We start from the raw sequence: 13,648 nt of genomic DNA on the forward strand, positions 1-13,648 counted from the left end.
GTGTGTAAAACGGAAGGAAGGGCTGCAACACACGAGGAACGTCGGCTGCGCCATCACGATCAACGCGACGCCTTCGGATTTGTCATTTGCCCAAGTACCATGAAATATCGCGAGAGCTCAGATCCCAAAACTAACTCCACTTTCCTGTAGGCCATTCCCACCCGCCTCCTCTCCTCGCCCCGCCCCACCCCGCCCCACCCCGCCCCACCCCGCCCCAGGCGACCCAGGCCCCGCCCCTCGTGTCCTGGGCTATTCGGCAGTGTCAATAAAGTTGCAGCGCTTTGTAGTTTGCGGCGGACAACATGGCGGCCTTCATGCTGGGCTCGCTGCTTCGGACGTTCAAGCAGGTCAGGCTCCTACCTTTATCCACACCGCTACCCCTCACCCCTGAATCTCGTAACCCACCGGTCCCCCACGACTCTGCCACCTGTAGTGCTCAGTGAGGACTAGTCCAGGGGTTCTCCCTCCGCCCTCTTCCCCGCTTGGGCTTGGTTCAGGGGAGGTCCGAGCTGCAGATGTCAATTTGGTTTTCGTAAGCATATAACTAACTAGTATTGAAAGATGTGAGATTGACTCCGATTTATAAGAGAGTGAGTAGATGGGAGACGAGGTACGAGGATTGAGCCTTCAGAGACTTCTAACGTTAAGAGATGAGACCCGTGCAGAGGAGACTGAAAGGGGCTGTCAGCTAGGGAGGTGGAAAACTAGGGGAGTGGGATGGCCGGGAAGCAAAGGATGACAGAATTTCAAAGTGTAAGGAGTGAGCAACTCTGCTCAAAGTTGATAAATCAATTAAAAAGAAGTGCTGAGAATTGGCTGACGAGTTTAGCAATGTGAAGGTTGTTGGAACCTTAATCACAGGTGTTCTGATGATGTTATGGAGACGAAAACGTTTTAGAGAATAGGAGGAAAGAAATTGGAGTATAGGTAAGCCTTTAAAGGAGGTTTGCTGTAAAGGAGAACAAAAAAACATGGGTCAATAACGGGGGCGGCGGGGGATTGTTTTAACATGGCAGGGAAAACAGCATGTTTGTGTATGAAAGGGAAGGATCCTGTAGTATTAAAAATTGATTATGTAGAAGAGGGAAGAATTGCTAGAGCTGTACCTTTATGTAGGTAAGAGGCAATGGAGGCTGGTTCGAGTGCAGTGATGTTTAAAACTAATTGATCACAACCAGATACAGATTTATTTGTTCCTTCTCCACTCCCACTGCTTCACTTGACTAGCCGTAAAAATACCAAAAACTTTAAAAAAAAAAAAAAAAAAAAAAGGCGATGGGGTCTTGTGCATGAAGTCATGAAGTATGATCTTAGGAACTTGGACAGTTCATCTGTAGCAGTGTTGTCCATAGAAATATAATGTGAACCACATGTGTAATTTAAAATTTTTCTAGTAGCCACATTTAAAAAGTAAGAAGTAGATGAAATTAAGTTTAATCTAATATTTAACCAGGTATATCTGAAATATTGTGGTTCTAAACATGGAATCAATATAACAATGACATATGAAATAGTTACATTCTTTCTTTCATGCTAGATTTTCAAACACTTAAAGCATATCTCAGTTTGGATGATAAATTTCCCATAATTAAAATGGAAAATATAGTTCTACCAAAATAATAAAGTTGTTTAATGTTTACAATGCTTTGGTTTTTAATTTTAAATTAATTAAAATAATTACATTCCCCAGTTGTACTAGTTATATTACAAGTGTTTAATACCCCTATGTGGTTAGCGGCTACTCTATTGGACAGAGTGGATCTCTGATAGCAGGAGGGAATGTAGAACATATGATACAGATGCTAGTAAGTGAGTCACAGTGATGGTGAGCATTTATAGAAATGCTCTTTTGATTTCTTCTAATTTTATAATTAAGGAGAAGGTGAAGTCATCAGCTGAGTGTGAGGATGTGGGAGCAAGTGTCAGAGATTTAAGGGGAAAGAGACCATGTAAAAGAGTTGGAAATGGACAGAAGGAATGGTCAGGAGAATTGGAGTAAGTACAGAGAAGTGAGAGAGGGGCCAGAGAGTTGATGGTGTATTCAAGAGAACATTGTATTTATAGAACAAAGGAATTCAGGCTGGGTGAGAGAAGACGAAAGGAAATCAAAAGCTGAGTGAAAAAAGTGAAAAATGGTAGGATCAATGGATTGAAAGTCCCAGAAGCATTGTTACTGGGGTGTTAGAAGGAGCAAGCTAGAAAGAAGTGATAGAGAATGAGATATACAAAGTGAGATAATGGAGAACTTGCACTAATTAATAATAAAATACCCACGACATGGGCATGGAATTGAATAGTTAAACAAGAGTAACAAAAATCATTGAAGGAGAGGTGTTAAGAGATCAGAGTGATTAGGGTATAATTTCATGTATATTGAAATCACCAGGAATTAAGATAGCAAGAATATTGGAGAGAGTGACAGTAAGCCAGGATCCAAAATCGTGGAAAAATGAAAGGGAGTGGCAGGGGCTTTGGTAGATGACTGTAATGATGAGAGGTAGTGGAAGGTCGTAAGCCCAATGGCATGAGTCAAAGCCAGGAGCTTTCAGGAAGGAAGGAGAACTGGAAGTTGCAATGAAGAGCAAGGAAGACACTTACCTATCCCATCCCTAGGCCCAGTAATGGAAGAAAAAGGAGCTACAGGAAAAGCTGTGAGGAGGGATTTAAAATTTGGCCAGAGCAAAAGGTGAAGGAGATGTTAAGAGAAGTTGAGAATTTAAAAGATTTTGATGGTAGACCATGGATTGAGAGGGCCCAGTGGAAAGGTTTTAGGAGCTGAAGAGGGGTAAGAGATGGGGGCAGGATAAGATGTGTACAGAGCAGAATAGATGCAACCTTAATCTATAAAGCACCATTATAAGCTGGTAAGGAAATACACCACAGTAGAAATGTAAAGGACATAAAAGCATTCACAGAAGAAATAATGTAATAGGCCAATAAATATTTTATTTTAAAAGTGTATTACTTCCGGATTTCAAGACCAGCCTGACCAACATGGAGAAACCACATCTCTACTAAAAATACACAATTAGCCGAACGTGGTGGCGGGCGCCTGTAATCCCAGCTACTCAGGAGGCTGAGGCAGGAGAATCGGTTGAACCTGGGAGGCAGAGGTTGCAGTGAGCTGAGGTCATGCCATTGTACTCCAGCCTGGGCAACAAGAACAAAACTCTGTCTCAAAAAAAAAAAAAAAAGTGTATTACTTTTCTAGTAAGAAAACAAGGTATGCAAAATAGAATGAAAGACTATTTCATTCTATGAAAATTTGTTTTCTAGGAGAATTTGATTAGGAATACTTTGAAAAAGAATTCAAAGAAGAAATGCTTAATCTTGTTTTCTAAATCCCCTGTACCCTCAATTTCATAGGTAAAAGCAAACCTCACATTGCCCCTCAATGTGAATGGTTTCTTTCAGCCAGAATGATTTCTCCTTGATCTTATGAATATTTCTTGTTCTTTTCTATGTTTTGTTTGGACAAACTAGCTTTTCTCCCCTCCCCTGTCCCCACTTTAGTCAAAATTCTGTCAACATTTCAAAGCCCGTGTTTCTGGGACAAGCATTTCCAGCCATGGTTACCAAGGCATTCACTGGACTCAGTCATATGCCACATCAATGTTTACATTCTATTCCTGCTTATCTTTTTTCCAAAAGGTGATTGCAGAATTGTTATATTTCCCCATGGAACTTTTGTTTAGTAATGTGAGCACTGAAGATGTTCAGTTTATCTTTTGTTAATAGACTGAAAAAATGTTGGCTTTCTATTTGTAGTATTCTTATTTTCAGTTTTATATTCTGCTATACATATAATTCTTTTACAAACATCACTTATCAGAAGCCATCATTTTTCTATAGGGGCAATTTAATTAACGTGTAATATTTCCTCTGGTTTGAGAGAGACTTACGTTTCTTGCGATCTATACTCCCTTTGCCCATACTGTCAGTCAAAACTATAAATTATCACCATGAAAATGTGAGACAACAAGGAATATACTGTCTTATTACTGGACAACTAGTGCTGAGAAGTATCAGCTCAGTGATAGTTTTAAAGTACCCTTTGACCTAGCAGTTTTGCTCCTAATAATTTATCCTCGTTGGGCACAGTGGCTCATTCCTGTAATCTCAGCACTTTGGGAGGCCGAGATGGATGGATCACTTGAGGTCAGGAGTTCAAGACCAGCCTGGCCAACATGGTGAAACCCTATCTGTACTAAAAATACAAAAAACAAAAAATAGCCAGATGTTGTGGCGGGCACCTGTAGTCTGAGCTACTCAGGAGGCTGAGGCATGAGAATTGCTTGAACCCGGGAGGCGTATGTTGCAGTGAGCCGAGATTGCGCCACTGCACTCCAGCCTGGGTGACAGAGCTAGATTCCATCTCAAAAAAGTAAAATAAATAAATAAATAATGTATCTTCAAGATATATAGGAATACATATGAAATGATTTCTAAGACATTATTCACTTTAGCATTGTTTATAATGAGAAATAGTGAGGTCTGTCCAGCAATACGTGGCAGGTTAAATTATGATGCTTCTATATAGTGGATTATGCAATATGAAGAAAATGGGGAAGCTTTTTACATTCAGATATTGAAAGATCTCTAACGTATATTGTTAACTGAAAAGAGGGAATGAAAAATGGGAGGGGAGTGTATACAGACAAAAATCTCTGAAGGATATACAAGAAACTAGAAACAGTGGATACCTGTGGGGCATGGGAGTCACTGGGCAGGTGAGGAATGAGGTGCGGGGAGACTTTTCACTGTGTGTCTTTTTATACCTTTTCGATTTTTGAACCATTTGTACTTATTGGCCTAAGTACAGGTCGAACAGAATAATAAAAATTTCTGAAAATCTGTCTTTCACCTTCCAATACATATGTTATTGCATTATATTATTATGATTTTGACTTAATATATATCCATAAAACTTATTTATTCTGAATTAGGAAGTCTATTATCTTAAATTATTAAACTGATCTAAAACAACTCTTAAAAGAATACTAGGTCATAAATAGTGGCAGAAAGAGAATTGCAGGATTGAGGAACACTCAGAATGTGGGCCTGGCTATCCTTCACTGGCCCCTTGTCTCTGTCTTTCAGATGGTTCCTTCATCAGCTTCAGGCCAAGTTCGAAGTCACTATGTAGACTGGAGAATGTGGCGCGATGTGAAGAGACGAAAAATGGCCTATGAATACGCAGATGAGAGGCTACGTATTAATTCACTCAGGAAGAATACCATTTTGCCAAAAATTCTTCAGGTTAGCTAATTAAGATGAGTCCCTTTGTACCACAAGATCCTTAACTCACATCAGATCGCTTTTGATACTGTTTGTTTTGACTTGGTATCAATATAATTTCTGGAGAATAAGATCCACATCAATATAAACAAATAGCCTTGAAACTGATTTTGGTGAGTTTCAAATTAAAGACTATTCACTCCTAACTAGCCTTTCAACTGTTTCATTATGCCAGCCTTAGAAAGTACTGGTAAACTAGGTGTTATTTTCACCTAAGGTCTCTCCCTGACTTCATCCCAATCTTGTTTTTTGTTTTTGTTTTTTTTTTTTTTTGAGATGGAGTCTCTCTCTGTCCCCCAGGCTGGAGCGCAATGGTGCAATCTCAGCTCACCGCAACCTCTGCTTCCCAGGTTAAAGCAATTCTCCTGCCTCAGTCTCCTAAGTAACTGGGATTACAGGCGCATGCCACCATGCCCAGCTAATTTTTGTATTTTTAGTAGAGACGGGGCTTCACCATGTTGGCCAGGTTGGTCTCGAACTCCTGACCTCGTGATCCGCCCATCTGGGCCTCCCAAAGTGCTGAGATTACAGGCGGGGAGCCAGTGCGCCCAGCCTCATCACAATCTTTTAACTGGCAAGGCATTGGGAGGCATTGCTGATGTTGAAGGCTATGTGCCTAGCACACAGCCTAAACTGTTCCTTACCCAGTACCATTCTGAGCCTGTCTCCCAGAACTCCCTTGCCCACCTCTGTGTGCTGAAGTGCCTTTCCATTAAGGCTTACTTTCTTGTCATACTGCTTGGGTTGAGTAAGAGGATGTCTACCCTGCTTGGCTTTCTGAAGCATAAAGCCCTGCACCTAAGTGGTGATGTAGCATATCTGCATTAAGCAGGCTTATTAGGGAGATATAAATTAAACTCAAGGCCACTCAACTTACTGAGAACTCAGATTTTAAAAAAACTACATTTAGAGAAGTTGACAGAATGATATACATCCTATTTATTGCTATGGTTTCTTTTTAGTGTTGTCTGGATTAAGCCAGATGAGCAGAAAACTGAGGGCCTTGGACCACTGGGTTATGGCTTACACTAAAGTGGCATTAAGCTACTTTCCTACATTTAGGGAGTAATAAGAAGTGGCAGGCCAGGCACAGTGGCTCACACCTGTTATCCCAGCACTTTGGGAAGCCAAGGCGGACAGATCACCTGAGGTCAGGAGTTCAAGACCAGCCTGGCCAAACCCTGTCTCTACTGAAAATACAAAACTTAGATGGGTGCAAGTGGCACATACCTGTAATCCCAGCTACTTGGGAGGCTGAGGCAGGAGAATTGCTTGAACTTGGGAGGCAGAGGTTGCAGTGAACCGAGATCATGCCACTACACTCCAGCCTGGGTGACAGAGCAAGACTGTGTCTCAAAAAAAAAAAAAAATATGGGGCCCCCAAGAAACTGAGCTCAAGACATTGATCATAGAGGCAGGGAAGCAGGATGGTGGCTGCTTGGAGCTAGGAGGACTAGGGTGTATGGGAGGTATAGGGGACAGAGGGAAATGAGGAAATACTGGTCAAAGCGTGTACTTTCTGTTGTAAGATGAATCAATTCTGTGGAGCTAATGCACAGCACTGTGACTATAGTCAATAGTACTGTATTGTGTACTTGAAATTGCTAAGAGAGTAGATCTGAAGTGTTCTTAACACACACACACACAAAAGGTAATCTTGTGAGGTGAAGGATGCGTTCATTAGCTTCATTGTGGTAATCATTTCACAATGTGTATGTTCAGCAAATCATGACATCGTATGCCTTAAATATATGCAATTTTTATTTGTCAATTATACCTTAATACAGCTGGGGGTGTGTTGTTTGAGTACCTTTATGAAGACACCCAGAAGAAGTGTCTCTGGTATGACTAGCAGCAATAACTGTGCAGAGTCTGAATCATGTAAACTGATCATGGTTCTCTGCTGCCTGCTAAGTTTGTTACAAGTGAAATTTATGTCCCAGTTCTAACAAACTTACAGGCTTTCACAGCATGCACTTTTGTGTTCCTGAGGCTTTTATCTTTTCTACTCTCATTTCTCTTTGCCCCAGTTTCCTCATTTGTAAACTGCCTTAAATCTTTCGGGGAACAAGGAGGAGTATGTATCAACCAATCAATCAATCAGTAATTTCTAGCTATTCTTTAAAGTCCACCTCCATGAAACTTGGCTTCAATCTTCCTGCCCAGTCATTTCTTCTCTCCAGTTCCATGTATAGCATTTATTGTTTACTACTCAATGGCTCAGTCATGTTGTTTTTTCGGTTTTTTTGTTTTGTTTCGTTTTGTTTTTGAGATGGGGTTTTGCTCTTGTTGCCCAAGCTGGAGTGCAGTGGCACGATCTCGGCTCACCACATCTGCCTCCTGGGTTCAAGCGATTCTCCTGCCTTAGCCTCCCAGCCAGCTGGGATTACAGGCATGCACCACCACACCCAGCTAATTTTGTCTTTTTAGTAAAAATGGGGTTTCTCTATGTTGGTCAGGCCGGTCACAAACTACCGACCTCAGGTGATCCGCCCGCCTCAGCCTCCCAAAGTGCTGGGATTACAGGCGTGAGCCACCGCGCCTGGCAATCATGTTGTTTTATGTAATTCTGTTAGTTCATAATGGTAACACATGCATAAGCTTTTGTGTTAATTTTTGGTTTGTATATACTTTCATTTAATTTGTGTTCTTTTAATGTGTTAATTATTTTGCTTGCACCACAGTCTAGCACAGGATCCATCATACTTGTCAGCACACTTACCAGATTAAAGTGAATATTATGAACACTCACACTCTTGAACACATACATAGGAAGAAATCTCTACTGACAAAACCTGAGCCCTAGCTACTGCTGTAATCCCCCTTTTCTCCCCTCAACCATTTTACCCTTACCTGATTCATCCTCTACCTTGCAAATGATTTTTTAAAAATATAAACCTCATCTGATCTCTCCCCTTTACTTCTCCAGTTGTCAGAATCTTTACCATAGACATCAGGGCTTCATGTGATACTCTCCTTCCTCCTTGTCTAGTCTTATCTCAAGCCATATTCCCTCCTATTTGATCATCAGCCCAGAGGTTTCAAACTTCTGTGATTCAAAAAACGTGAGGAGGCAACAGAAATACATTCACATACTTTACCAATGACTTAAACAAAAGTATGTAGCTGTACTATTCATATTCGCTCAAATCGGAAGATGAGACAGATGATCATCAAAGGTAGGATGGATAAATGAATTATGGTACTCATGCAACGAAAATTACCTGCCAGTGGCTGGGTGCGGTGGCTCACACCTGTAATCCTAGCACTTTGGGAGGCTGAGACAAGCGAATTGCCAGAGCTTAGGAGTTTGAGACCAGCCTGGGCAACGTGGCGAAACCCCGTCTCTACTAAAAACACAAAATTTAGCTGAGGGTGGTAGTGCACACCTGTAATCTCAGCTACTTGGGAGGCTGAGGCAGGAGAATCACTTGAACCCAGGAGGCAGAGGTTGCAGTGAGCTGAGATTGTGACATTGCACAATCTGTCACCCATAGCCTGGGTGACAGAGCGAGACTCTGTCTCAAAAAAAAAAAAAGGAAAAAAGAAAGTTAACTGCCAGTGAGAAGGAGCAAGATACATGTGCAACAATGTAATGTGATCTGTGTAATAATGTGATTTCCCTTAGGACGTGGCCGATGAAGAAATCGCTGCCCTCCCCCGGGATAGCTGTCCCGTTAGAATCAGGAATCGGTGTGTTATGACGTCCCGTCCGCGTGGTGTGAAGCGGCGCTGGAGGCTTAGTCGTATAGTCTTCCGTCACTTAGCTGACCACGGGCAACTTTCTGGGATCCAGCGAGCAATGTGGTAAATGAGCTCCAGAACCTATTGAGCTTGCAGGGAAGCCAGTTCCAGCAAGAAAAGATTTTTTTAATAGACCAAACCCTAAGCTCTACAGGGGCCCAGTACAGTTGTTTGGCCTACCTGATGCTATCTCTAAACTACTTTTAAAATGAAGAAATTTGGGTGTTTCATGTCAGTGAATTATCTTTTCTCTTGGACTTAATAAACATACTGTTCCATACATAGTGCAATGAGTAGTATAATAAATATTTTCTGTGAATATGTTTTTTATACCCTCCTTTTAAGTTTAATCTTTTAGTAACATATAAGGGTTTTTGTTTTTAAGAGCATTATTTCATAAAATGTTATACATAATCCAACTAATTGACAGGTAGCTCATTTATGGCAGTTTGTAATCCTGGGCTAGCTTTCCTGACCTGCAGAGCTCCCCTTCCTATTATTGTTGGATAACACAGTAGATTGGATAGCAAGGCTGCTATTCTGGATTATCTAATGCTCCACTTCTTTGTGTGATGGCTGAACAAAAGAACCACTAAGTGTTTTCTTGTCCATCCTTAAGGGACTTTAAAACAAATTATGCCTCTTTAAGTCTTTGAAGGTTTCCATCGAAAGAGGAAGAGTTTTGTTGGAACAGTATATATTCCACATTTTTATGTTTATTTAATTCATAACAGAAATGAGTAAGGGTAGCACAAAGTTCTCATTCAGTAACTCAACAGTGTGATCAGCCCAGTGATAAAAATACACATATTGAAGTACCTACTTAACATCAGGAAAATATTCCTGGAGAACTTATTAATAAATCAGGAGGTGAGGGGTGAGATTTTTTTCTGCACACAGAGGGAACAAAAGCACAAAGAAGCAAAGGCACTCTAGCATCGGAGAACCACAGTCACTTCAGTGGATCAGATATATGAAGCACAAGACAAGGCTCATATAGTGGAGGATCTCACAAACCATGTGAAGGAATTAAGACTGACATACCAGGTATTAGATAGTTTTAAGCACAGGAATGACATCATCAGTTTGTAACACAGGTAAGTGATGGCTGTGTGGCAGATGGCCATGAGAGGAAAAGGCTACAGGCAAGACAACCAGTTAGGAGGATGTCTTTTAATTGTTGAGGAAGATGAAGGCCTGAACTAACATTGTGGTATTTACTAGAGAAGAGAGGACAGATTTTTAAAGTTTTAGGAAAGAAAATTGGGCAAGACTTACAAGACTGATTATATCTAAGAGGTAAAGATGGCTCTCTCAGTTCCTGATAAAAGTGTCTAGATAGATGGTAGAGGGCAACTCCAAGGTAGAAAATTTGGAAAAAGAACAGATTTAGGGGAAACAGAAGATAAGCGAGTTCAGGTTCCAGTCATGCAGTGTTGGAGATGCCTGTGTCATCTGATGAAGACTAGTATGCAGCTGGATAGCAGAGTCTGAAACTCAGGTGGAGGTGAAGTTATGAGGGAATTATCACAATCTAATTTGGATTCATATTTCTTAAACATGTATGACAACTTACCAACTGGAATGTTCTAGCTAATAACTAGTAACTAGTGTTAATCAAATCATAACTAGAACAATCAGATTTACTGATTTCTGGCGTATCATTGAAAGGATACCCCACATCTTTTTGGTTTGTTTGAATAAGTCCAAGTATGATCCATGTATTTCATTTGGTTGCTACATCTCTTACATCCCTTTTGTTCTATAAACCTCTTCTCCACAACTTTATGTCATTCATTTGTGGGAGGAACCGGGCCATTTTTCCTGTAGAATGTCCAACATTTAGCTGTTTGCTTCTTTCGTGTGTTTTTAAATGTATTCCTGTCACCCAAATTCCCTATAAACTGGTAGTTACATTGAGACTGGCCTAGATTCAGGCTCCGTGTTTTGGAGTTGAATTTTCATCAGCAGTGCTGTGTACTGTTACACCAGAAGGCACGTTATCTGTCTGTCCAACTTTGAATGCTGCTTGACCAGTAGGTTCAGGTGGGATCAGCCTGGTCCCTGCATTTGAAGTTAACCATTCATTAACCTGCCACTCAATGGTTTTTGCTTTTTTTTGTTTTACAGCATTTTAATATACTTCACAAATTTGCATGTCATCCTTGCACAGGGGCCATGCTAATCTCTGTATCATTCAATTTTAATATATGTGCTGCTGAAGCAAGCAGTTTTTGCTTTTCATTGATGATTGTTACTCTGATCTGTTGTTTCATTAAGGTTTGCAATTGTAGTTTTCTAATTCTATAATTTTTCTGTATTGGCTAGAATTTTTCTGTCAAGAACTTTTCCTTATCAGCAATTTATTTTCCTGAAATACATTTCTTCAAGATAAATGCATGATTCTTTAACAATTTTTAGAGTAAATGAGTTGGTGCTCTAGCCAATGAAAATGGTAACAATCATTTATTTTTCACTGTAGTGAACTTGCAAATTTTGTGTATATTGTTTCAATCTATTCCATTCATTATTTCTTGATGCTCAAATTGTCCCATTACCAGTGGGAGCCCCTTAAGTTGTTTACTGTATCCTACTGAATTGGTACAGAATTATTCAGTATTTCCTTGCTTTCTGACATAAGCTAACCCAGGTCTACTTTGTGCATTTCCTGCCTCAGACACTTTTTCCAAGGGTTCGTGGACCTTTTTGTAGGAAATAGTGTTTAGAGACCACACTGAGCACTAGGCAGTGCTGATGGCTATTATCATCATTGCGTTTAGGTCCTTTCAGCGGGCCTACCTAGGCAAGTCTTTTTTTAAAAGGTAAAAATAGACCGGGTGCGGTGCCTCACGCCTATAATCCCAGCACCTTGGGAGGTTGAGGCGGGTGGATCATTTGAGGTCAGGAGTTTGAGACCCAGCCTGGCCAACATGGTGAAACCCTGTCTCTACCAAAAAATACAAAAATTAGCTGGGCGTGGTGGCACACACCTATAGTCCCAGCTCCTCGGGAGGCTGAGGCTGGAGAATCCCCTTGAACCTGGGAGGCAGAGGTTGCAGTGAGCTGATATTGCACCACTGCACCCCAGCCTGGGCAACAGAGCAAGACCCCGTCTCAAAAAAAAAAAAAAAAAAATGTCGAGTTTTTATTGATTTTAGAATGTATTTAATATAAATACAAAAATCTTAGCTCCTAATGACATCAGCCTGTTTACCTTTATCATAAATTATATTGAAAGTTTCAATATAATTTTACTGCTAACACTAGTGATTATAGTTTTAGATTCACTTGTGGTTTTTTTGTCCTTAGAATCCATCTCAGTACCAATGGGCGAACACTTGTGTTCTAGTTATTTGAAAGTAGTTTGTACTACCAACTTGATGTATATACATGCTGTAGTTTGAACATTTGTGTACTTCTAAAATTCACGTGGCTATCTAATCCACAATGCATTGACATTATTAAGAGGTGGGGCCACACTCATGGATGGGATCAGTGCCTTTCTAAGAGGGCTTGAGGGAGAGTTTGTCCCTTTTACCCTTCCGATACTGCAAGAAGGCACCATACTGGAAGCAGAAAGCAAGCCCTTACCAGACACCAATCTACTGGTGCCAAATCTTAGACTTCCCCAGCTTCCAGAAGTGCAAGAAATAAATATTATTTATGAATTCTTAGTCTGTGGCATTTTGTTACAGCAGCAGGAATAGACTAAGACAATGTGTTGGTGGGTTTAGGGTCATTTTTTACTTTATCAATCATGTTAAATTTTAGATGGTTCTAACGTCAAAACTCTAGAAAAAGTTACATTCACAGACTAGCTTCCATCCTCATCTCCTTCCTTCCCCTGCTAACAATTTTTATTAGCTTTGGGTTTACCCGAGTTTCTTTTTGAAACATAAGCAAATACACCTATGTGCATACATTCGCCTTTCTCACCCTTTCTTACACAAACCCAGTGGGTATACCATAAATGTTCTGCACTTTGCTTTTCCCCTTACTCTATCCTGGTGACCGTTTTACATTATACAGAAATCTTCATTGTTTTGTGACTCCCTCATGTGGATGAACTGTAATACTTTCCTGTTTAATACACTTGGGTATTTCTGATCTTTTGCATATAGCATTCCAAATTTTTGTAAATGCACCTTTCAGAGCCCAGAAAGAAGTTAAAATTCTGAGTCAGAGGATAAATGCATATGTAATTCTGATGGTTATTACCAAATACTCTTTTGAGACAAGAGTCTTACTCTGTCACCCAGGCTGGAGTGCAGTGGCACAATCTTAGCTCACTGCAAACTGTGCCTCTCGGGTCCAAGTGATTCTTGTCCCTCAGCCTCCCAGGTTCAAGTGATTCTCGTCCCTTGGCCTCCCAGGTTCAAGTGATTCTTGTCCCTCAGCTTCCCGAGTAGCAGGCATCTGCCACCATGCCCAGCTAGTTTTTTTAATTTTCAGTAGACAGGATTTCGCCATGTTGGCCAGCATGGTCTCAAACTCCTGACCTCAAGTGATCCGCCCGCCTTGGCCTCCCAAATATTGGGATCACAGGCGTGAGCCACTGCACCCACCTAAATACTCTTGAGTGTTAACCAGAGTTTAACTTTTTCAT

At 40.8% G+C, this 13,648-nt stretch overlaps 1 protein-coding gene and 1 pseudogene across 1 annotated transcript; one reads left to right on the top strand and one right to left on the bottom strand.

Moving 5' to 3' along the window:
- The first annotated feature begins 255 nt into the window (after positions 1-255).
- On the top strand, positions 256-9,372 carry MRPS14 (mitochondrial ribosomal protein S14). Its single transcript, XM_025369081.1, has 3 exons — positions 256-347; positions 5,101-5,259; positions 8,927-9,372. Exons 1-3 carry the CDS (start codon positions 303-305, stop codon positions 9,107-9,109), a joined length of 387 nt encoding a protein of 128 aa, XP_025224866.1. The 5' UTR covers positions 256-302; the 3' UTR covers positions 9,110-9,372.
- Positions 9,373-11,170: 1,798 nt separating this feature from the next.
- On the bottom strand, positions 11,171-11,269 carry LOC112615506 (annotated as a pseudogene).
- Between the last annotated feature and the right edge of the window lie 2,379 nt (positions 11,270-13,648).

This window comes from Theropithecus gelada, chromosome 1 (genome assembly GCF_003255815.1).
Source record: "Theropithecus gelada isolate Dixy chromosome 1, Tgel_1.0, whole genome shotgun sequence".
In the NCBI taxonomy this organism is placed as follows: Eukaryota; Metazoa; Chordata; class Mammalia; order Primates; family Cercopithecidae; genus Theropithecus; species Theropithecus gelada.